The sequence below is a fragment of the Opisthorchis viverrini genome (assembly GCF_000715545.1).
Source record: "Opisthorchis viverrini unplaced genomic scaffold opera_v5_217, whole genome shotgun sequence".
In the NCBI taxonomy this organism is placed as follows: Eukaryota; Metazoa; Platyhelminthes; class Trematoda; order Opisthorchiida; family Opisthorchiidae; genus Opisthorchis; species Opisthorchis viverrini.
Genome location: NW_008751876.1, coordinates 760,272 through 770,056, shown reverse-complemented (window position 1 = coordinate 770,056; position 9,785 = coordinate 760,272). Strand labels below are relative to the sequence as shown.

Here is a 9,785-nt window from a genome sequence, read left to right as displayed (position 1 = left end):
TTTCTGAAAACTGGCCAGTAAAGGTGCGCATATCCCGCTGATTACTGGCCTTGATAGAATCGCTCCACAACGACAATTTTCTCATTGTAGCTCAAGTGTTCTCACTTCATACGAGAAGTGAAACACTGGTTGCTTGATGGCTCTGTTTCATATAGCAGAAATAGAAGGCTTTCTTATTGCTTACTCAACATGGATTTTTCCCTCTTTGTTTCGATTCGGAAACGGAATCTTACAAACAGTCAAGTCTATTGCTAAGGGTTCAGTCAGCCCATTATTTCTGAACGTTATTTCTTAGGTCGCCCAAGGTCTCGAGTGAGGTATACTCATTATCAAAAGACCACATCAAGTTTTCTCCAAGTAACCAGTTTGAATACAAAACAAAAAATGCCTCTCCGGAATTCCGGTGACAAGGAAGCCTTTGACTGGGAAGTTTTTGTACCCAGTATGTAGTAGATGAAAAACGGAGGCGGCTCTTGATGATATGATTGTATTTCAGCCAAAGAATCCAGCAAGTCCGGCCAAATTACATTTATCAGTGTCCTACCAGCAATATTTTTAAAGGGAGAATTTTTCGTATGCAGAGTAATGTTTTCTCATACTCTACACTTATTACCAAGTCAGAAGTCAGCGGTTTATCCCTATTCCCTGGACATAAAAATGAGGGTGGGAACTTGACCGATTTGGAGAAATATTCCTGGGGTTAGCTGTCGTGAGCTGGATTAAACTGCCACGTCAACTGTAGCTAATCTATTGTGTGGAACAGCTTTCTTCCATCGGGGTCTTTTCGTAATTAATTCAAGCAGATCCAAAATAAGTTCACCTGTCGGCTTTGAAAACACAAACAGTGACAATTATTGACCGCATGTTGTTGCGGTTTTAATTTTTAATCGGTAGAACTTCCAGCATTATCATACAGTAAGCGATCATTACGTACCTTCAAAAGACGCTGACTGTACCGTCGTACGGCCGCAAACCTGAACAGTGCAAGAATAGAACTCAAATCCTCAGCTTCGAGTGAATGTAATCCCATGCGTTCCAATATCTGCATTAAATAGGCAAGTAGCTTCAGAATGGCAGGACTTGATATTTCCGCGAACTTGTTTTGTGTTGCCCTCTGAAAATAGAACGGACGGTAAAGCGCTCGTCAAACAATAACAATAAGCTGACTTGAGTCTTACAACTATCAATGACACCAATCGATAAAACATGGTAGCACAGAGTAAACACTTGTGCTCAAATCCCGAAAAAGTACGCTGCACACGGAATTTTCTGCGAGTCGGAGCTGGCCGTTACCACCACGTTTGGACAGCAACTCTCTACATGGAAAATACAAGCCATTGTTTAAGTCGCCATGGTAGAATCGTCATGGAGAATTCATGGTTGTGAAACACTGTGACGTCATCCCAGTCACCAAGCCATAAAAGGAACGACTTAGGACAGTTTACATTTATTACCATAAATTAGGAGTAATTTTCACAAGTCAACCAGAAAAATATTTCAGATACAGTCCTGTTGGCATTGTTAGCCAAACGCAACGTGAGAACACCGACAAGCATGCCAGAAAGTTTATAATATACTTCCGCTTTGGTTGTATACGTTTCCAAGAATTTATGATAAAATATTTCGGGTGGAAAGGATGTCAGTAACAAAAACGATTTCGGGAACAAAAGTGACCGAATCCGACTTGCAAAAACATTGTACTTATGACGTTTGTAAATAATAGAAACTCGATTTTGTCAGCCAAGCTGCAAACTCTCATTTGCTTCTCAGAACTGTTAAAAACACAGTCGATCTATAGCATACACTCGGAACATTATCGTGTTCAAACATTCCTCTTCAAGCATCCACTAGTATGTCCAAGAACCTCTTTTTGAGTTTGGTTGGCAATGAACGTCTTCAAAACCTCCCTAAAAAGTACTCAGGTTTGCGTGGCAGTGAAGTCCACAAACCAGAATTTCATCCCTTCACTCCAAACATAAACTTCATGCCAGTTTTTATTTACCTGTAGACTGCATGGTGAAAAACATATCAACTGCCTCACCTTGCAATGCATGGTCGTACGCGCCCATGCAATTAAATCAGATTGATGGATCGTGATCAGGATAAACCGCGTGTTGGTTACCTTCACAGGACCTGGATAATCCTGTTCCGTGGATGATAGCTGCAAAAATTCCGCACAAATCAAGCCGGCGACCACGTGGTCCAGGAGTTTGAACTCTCAACGTTAGGGGATCTTTATCAGAATGACATGCGCAGCGAACTGCTCTTCAATAACTGATAACTTATACGTCGCTTATCTTCGCTTTGTTCCACATCAATAGTTTTTTTCCAGTTTTTTCAGTCCAGTTAACGTTGTTGCTTTATGAGTACAATGGTTTGATCCATTATATTTTAGTGAGTAGCCCAACGACTTCATTTCAATCCATATAACTTCAGCCTCCTGCCGTTCCTAGAATTGTTATCAAATAACCCAATCCTTTTAATCAAGTAGGTTGGAATTTCTTACACGCCAGTCTACCGTGAACGCTATTGCATTGACAAAAACTTGTCGTCATCAGGATAGGATGGCTTACAACTGTAAGCATGCCCAATGCGGACCTACAGGTAACTTGTTCATCCTAATCTTAATCGGTGTTCACGTGATGAAGCTGGCTCTATCCAGTTCATGTTTTTTAATCGTGAGCGAAAGCCTTTTGAGATTGACTAGGCAACCACGCCAAAAGACGGCGGCCTGATGCGACAATCAGAGGTTAGCTAGCGCTTGTTTTCAGGCTGTCGGATGATGAACTGTCAAAATTAACGTCGCAATTTCTGACGTCTTTGGTCTGTTCTGTTGAAATGCAGCGCTGAAGGAGGAGTTTAAGATCCGATGGGCTCATGAATTCGAGCAGTACCAACTGGTAATGACTGCAGTCAAATACGACAGCATTTGATCGTTCAAACGTCCCATTTTTGGTGACTTCTACGATTGTACTGGAAGTTTCACCATTGTGCACGGGAATGGTTCAAGCTGTCTGACGGAGAATGCTAATTACTATGTTGGGTGAGACTTTGATTACTTTAATCCGTGGCATTACTCATCATACTGACGAAAACACTATGATTCACCCCAGCCAATCTGGGTCTGCCGTGTGCTCAGTGGATTGTAACGATGGGTTTAGCCATCTTTGTGTTCTACCTGAATACCAACATACAGTGCAAATTCGCGCTGCTCATCTATGTATCAATTTGTTGAATGGAAATTTTGTATACAGCTAAAGAAGAACCAATGCAACCGGCAATTCTTAGACCAAACAGCCATACCTGAACACTTCAAGCACTGGAGAATATCCAGAGATATTGGAATGAACACAACTCACCGAAGCGAGATCATCAGAGCAGCATGAATCCACGTTTGGCGAGTGGTTGCCCACAAACGTACATAGAATAGCTAGACAGGGAACGAGTGCGTCAGTGATTAGCAGCGCATCAGAGCAATGTGCTCGGCTCAAACGGCCAGTGCATCCACTGACGCTAAGCGATTTTAGAATAGGTTGAAAGATCTGGTCGATCAGACTACACATTGAATTTACGTGGTTGTTGGCAACGGATTTATTGTCTGCAGTCAAAAGTTCCGTGATCCAACGAATCAACACCTGTACAACGTTTCCTTCGACCAAGACAGGTTTGTTCGTTCACATGTGGAAGATTTTGGAAGTGGCAGCATATGTTCAACCGTTGGAAATTCAAAAATAGGAAGCAACCCGAACGCCTGAAGTGAAGAAGACAGATAAGTGGGCATGGGATATTTTGCCGTTAACGAAGCTGTAAGGCGCAGCTCACCAAGAGAGTTCTCGCCGACAGTGACTGCCTCTAGGTAGAGAAGCAAGCTACCTTGTCTCCTAATGAGGAGGACGTCACCCAGACCATAACCTGTCAGAACAACATTCACCATATGGGTGTTGAACGTTAGTGGAATAAATTGTTGTTTGAATGGTTTGAAAGCTTAAAGCAATAGGTAAAGCATGTTGGTCCCCGCAGTTGACCTCTTTTGAGTAACTACAAACCGGTCAATGCCCCTGAATCGATGCATAGTTGCACTTTTGATCTATCAAGGTATACATACAGTCATTTACCTATAAGCACTAATCACGTCTATGTAGATCCGTCTTGTTCACCTGAACTTTACGGTGTCATGAGAGGTCGACTGTTATGTCATGTATCCGGGTCACTGGTTAATCACCTTTCTGATTAGGTGACTCAGGCACTCTTTCACCCTCTGATCCTTATAACCCAAATGAACTAAAACTGAGTTGCTCCTACTAACAAAAACGCTGGTTGTAACGGTGTCAGTAAATAAGCGAAAACCATTGATTCAACGGCCAGCAGTTGTGGTATCAGTAGAACCCGGATGAAGGATCGCATCGAGAGCAGACGGCAGAGACTGCATAAAGTACGGGACTTTCAAGAGCCAGTAATGGTATTCTTGTGATAGCTGGAGATACAAACGAGTATATTACCTTAATTGGTGACACTGCACATCACCTCCTCCGGTGATTTTGCCATGATCAGCGACGCACAGACGGTGAACTGTTCCGCCCTGTTATGTCTCAACAACACGCAAACACCAGATCTTGTCAAGATATTCAAGTGATGGAAAGGCATCCCAGCTGCTTGACTGGTTTGTTTGTACTAAGCTTCCACAGTGTAATATTAAAGTCACGTCGAGGACAGAAGCAGGTAAGGCAACTCTCAGATCAGACCAGATACAAGCTCTGTAAGACCATTGCTTTAGACGGTACCAAATCTAGAACTAATCAGTCATCGCCGGTCTCGTGCATTGGAGCATAACGATGATTCCCAGCCTTCAAGTTCTATCAAACTGGGGATTCCACCGAGTCGCATATAAACAGAATATTGGTAGCTCAGTTTGTAATGGTGGCCGCTGGTTTGTTCGCTGAGCTGGGTATTGTGGTTCCAAACGCCTCATCGACAGTCGAGGTGACATCATAGGTGCGTTGTGAGTGGAAGTGCGCTGAGTCTGGGAGCCCCAGATCACCGAATAACTCAACGGCCATCGGTTTCACCAAGCAAAACTGACACTTAACTTGTGGGAGTCATGGCCCAAAAGACTCGATCTGCTAGAAACCTTCGAAATGCAGCTGAATGTGTCGATAATTAAGCCGACGCAAGAACACCAGTTGTACTGAAAAATCCCACTATCAAAATAAGTGAGTCCTTCGCTCATACCGGATCATTCATTCCACCACCCAGAACGAAGTAAAGGATTGCATAAACAACGCAAGAAGTCTTTTTCAGTTACGAAATGTTTTGCGGTACAGAGCGGAACCCATCCTTTGAAAGGAAATTGGAGCACATCAAGCTTTCGCTTGCCCAGTCTCAATTCACGAATGCAATTCTGACTCTTATGGACGGGAAGTTTTCCACAGCCTGAAGCGTCTGGCTGCCGGTGTCCGAGGCTTGTCCCTTAAGCAAAACTATGTTATTGGCCGTATCTAAATAATGTTCCTCAGGGATAACACACTTTCTGGTATTTCCCTAGCAGCGCACAACGCAGTGGCTCGAATAAGTACTCCACCAGATGGAAAGCAAATTAATGAAGGGATTTTGTGTCCAGATCTATGCCTGGTTTGGCGTTACCGCCGTGGGGGTCAGCTAAAAGCGCGATTAACTCCTGACAAGCCCGATATTGACGGATTTGTCTTTGGAGCAGGATTGGGTTGAAATGTTCACACACCTTCTCGGCGATAACCACACATGAGGAGCTGTAGTCCTTGGTGTACGTGAGGCCAACTTACATTGTTACAGGAGCCAGCAAAAAGCTCTCATCTAATAAAGCCTCGATGTCCACGCTTGAGCAATACGTATCTCAGCCAAACTGTCATCTGTAATTATCGACGGCGCTACCAGAACTGGAAGAATTGTCTGGCGAACTGTCGCTCAAGGTTATCAGAAGGGCTATGGTCTTTAATGTTTAGCAGAATCACTCATAAATATCACATAAGCCTAGAGCAGGTGTCTTTGAAAGTGGTTATTCGGGTATGTCCGTTAGTGACGAGCATGCTGCCAATGTCATTTGATCTGAGTACAAATCCGCACATCCAAGGATTTATGCTACCGGCAAGGCCTGTGGAGAACCAAATCTCACTACACTAGGTGCTCTTTAGGGTGTAAAGACACTGCCAATCGACTGAAGAGGGAATAAGAACTTTAGGAAGGAGTGATATGAATTCATATTCAACAAACCTCGCAGTTGCTCGCAAGTAATATGGGTTTGATTGACAAACATTCACTTACCCAGGATAACAGACATTTGACAATTAGTAACAGAGATACTGTACCATCTTCATCCGACTGTATTTCACCAGTAGGGAAGACCGGGTATGACTGGATTGCCTCACTCAGATAATCTTGAAGAATACGATAGAAAGACTTCGGTAGATAGGTTGGCGTTCGGTAACTAATTCCATCAGAGATCACATCCGAGCTTTCTTTTGAACTTAGGGCGTCAAAGTCACCAACTGTGAGACTAGCGAGTAAACTGATTGCGTAGCGCCATCCACGTTGAGTCTGTCTCCTGTCCGTAAGAGAATTTCCCACTACTGCCGTTATAAGTTCATCGTGCGATCGACAGATCAGTCGGAATCGTGCTGAACGATGGACTAACCAAAAGAGATAATCTGTTCCGAGAAAACGAGGGGGGAAAGCAGCTTATGATGATGGTCTGAAATTTGAAAAATTGCAACTCAATTGTCATTATTTAGCTTGAAGATAATCACCGAAATACTGTTGCTGAGCACTATCTCCTATCCAACGAAATGTCAGAATCCATGAAAGCGTTACGTTTTAGAAATATGTCTATAGAATGTAAGGTCAGTGTGAACGAAATCCAACGTTGAGTTATCTGAGGAAAATGCAGCCGGTTGCAATCTATTCACACACAAATATCTTTCACACTTCATGTGAAACATATATTTTCTAACGATATTCAACAAATTCGTGGGAAGCCTAAGTCTATCCGATACGACCAAGTTTGCCCGTCTTTTTTAAGATAGTATAAATATGGGAGGTAACTTATCAGGAAACTGTGTCAAAATAGTATCCATTGACTGCATTGTGCGGATGCTCAAAATGTTGCTGACCACTGCACAGAACCGGATTCCCTGTGCCCGGTATCGGTACTGAGCTACGATTTTCAAGAGGTCTCGCTGAAGGCAGAGCAGCAGAACCGATAGTATAGTACGCCATACCCGGACCCGCGAAAAGCGGTTATTCTGTGACAAATTTGTAGACAGGAAGGCTCGAATGAAGAAAGTTGTTCATAGGACTCTGTCCACAAGGGCTAATAGCCGATAACTGTCACCAGCCTGTTTCAACACAGTTGCCGGGATCTGGCATGAACCATGGTAGACCTTAGTTTTATTGATGACAACTCCACAGATTCACTTGTGGAAACTATAAGCTACTCGGTGATCAGTTCACCCTTCAACTTGTACTAGCATCTTTAAGTCATGATTTTCTGTCGATTGCATCCCAAATTTCTCAGCTACTGTTAATGCGAAAGATTCATTAGCTATGGCTTTCGCCTCATATGATGTGCGTCGAGAGTTGGGCTTCCGAACAATTCAGATGCCTCATCCGTCGAGTAAGAAAAGCATCTTGGAAACTGATGGAAACGACGTGAAGGCACTTAGCATTCTGTTACATCTGTTATCTCTTTTACCAAGAACGGATATTCGGAGTTCAGAGTTTTGCTCTCATTGTTACCAGCTATTTCTTGTCAGCTGAAGGCACGCACATAGACACTGGTGTGATAGGCAAAAACGGGCACAGTGATTGGGAATGATGAGCTCCAGTCAGTCAAATGTGGTCTTCACCAAGACCCTGCTGCACACCAATGAAAAGTAGACTAAAGTAACCAAAGCAGCGACTTTTCCCTAGACTCCCAAACTCCGGCTGATGCGTTTCAACAGCCCATAGCACCGACTTCCCATCAAAGCAACTATTGAAGCAAACAAAAGACGTGTTGGTAGCCGTTGTGCGACCCCTCTGACCTAGCATGCGGTTGGTACTACAAGTAACTTGCATCGTCAACTAGAAATATAGACAGTTTTTGTTCGGATCTACCAACAACACACAATATAGCTTACCGAAAATTATCCTTATACCTCCAGATTCGTGGTGGTGACACGCCGAGATACAATTTTGATTGATTTTTGTCCCGGTCCGAAACTCCCTTAAGATTTATGAGATACTTTCCTTGCAGGATGAAAGCCTTACCCCCCGCTTTATCAAATTCCCGGTATAGGTCAACAAAATACGAACTCCCATTTTTAAGACAGACAAACCTGTTTCATTCTTCCTGGCTCAATCCAAGCGTCATCTCCTCCAATAAACTTCTGATCATGTGATGCACACAACCTACGCTTCACAGTTCGACATGACGCCAAAGTAAGAAGCAGTACAGAACACATGAGTATACAAAACAGTCCATTTTCAGGAATGAATGCAGATCAAAAGCTGGAAGGTCCATGTTAGTTATGAGAAAAGCTATTCGTATAATAACCGGAAACTAGCCACTAATGAATACACAAGCAGAAGCATATCTATTCCGGTGTCCGTCTGCTAAGACTTTTTAGTATCACCCAGTTAGTGGTGTTGTATAAAAAAACTACTGAGGTCTACACAAGTGTATGTGAGTAAGATCCTTGAACAGATTCTCAAATACAGCAGGATCTTAGGACCCTTCGTTACTTAGGTATTGGTTTCATGGAGCGCACGATAACCCTGAAGGTTTTCTACTGAAATCAGAGAACTATTGTTCCCAGTGCTTCTAGTAACGAGTGTTGGTCCGAGAGCGTTTGATAACTTGGATGTTTCCCTTGAAATTTGCAGCAGTTGGTCTTTATGAAGGCTGTTTGTGAAGAAGGCCCAAACAAGGCTCTGTAAGGTGGTTAGTTTGGTTGCACAATTTTGTTTTCAATCAAAAACGGTTGATGTTTTTTCGACGAAATGCTGTTTGCTACAGTGGCTGCAACTGTTCTCCTGTAATCCTGTCACCCTTTTGCTCAAGATGAAGCGTAAGCTTAGAGAACATCAATGAATTTACCATGTTTACAAATGTTTACACATGTTTTCCTTGATAATCAGGTCGGGTACCAGGAAATGTGTTAAACTGATACTCAAACGCCAAATACTTCACTGACCATTTCCTGTTGACTTTGGTGAAAACGCTTTCCCATCCCAGTGCTGTCACCTCTGGATTTTTGATGATACTTAGAAAGCAGTTCGTTTTTATAGAGTTCAACAACCTCGTTCCATCGAGGTTCACCATATTTAAGTTGGACCCAAATGTTCAAGCTTTTCATTCGGCCCGTTTTGAGTAGGGCTTATTTTTATTGTCATAATACACCATTTTGAGGTTATTGAAAGCTATTCAACATCCCACTACTAGGTTCATCCTCCTTAAGGTTCACCAGGCAGACCTGATCGCACAATTTCCACCAACTTTGTGTTCTAGCTTGGACATCCAACTGATGCAGTCACTTGCAAGCTAAGTTGGTGCTAACAGGAAACTTGGATAAACCTCTTCTCGATTATTGCACAAATCTAGTTTTCACAATGGACGACACTCGAAGGAATGAGAGCGATCCCCATAGATCAGTCCCGCAAGCACAAGTCCCGCGGTCTCAACACTTCAACGTTGCGGACAAGAAAATAACGCAACGACAAAATTGACTGCCACATGAACATCGCGATATGAAATATGACCGTGAAAAAACGAT

The 9,785-nt window shown here is 43.0% G+C and overlaps 1 protein-coding gene across 1 annotated transcript in view; it reads right to left on the bottom strand.

Annotated features, from left to right (window-relative positions):
* Positions 1–9,785, bottom strand: part of T265_08457 (hypothetical protein) — a gene marked incomplete at both ends in the record, with an annotated part of 134,808 nt that overhangs the window by 92,941 nt on the left and 32,082 nt on the right. Inside the window, 2 exons of the mRNA XM_009174264.1 lie at positions 935–1,114; positions 6,298–6,650. Of these exons, the coding sequence (XP_009172528.1) occupies positions 935–1,114; positions 6,298–6,650 (533 nt within the window). The remainder of the gene's footprint in view (positions 1–934; positions 1,115–6,297; positions 6,651–9,785) is intronic.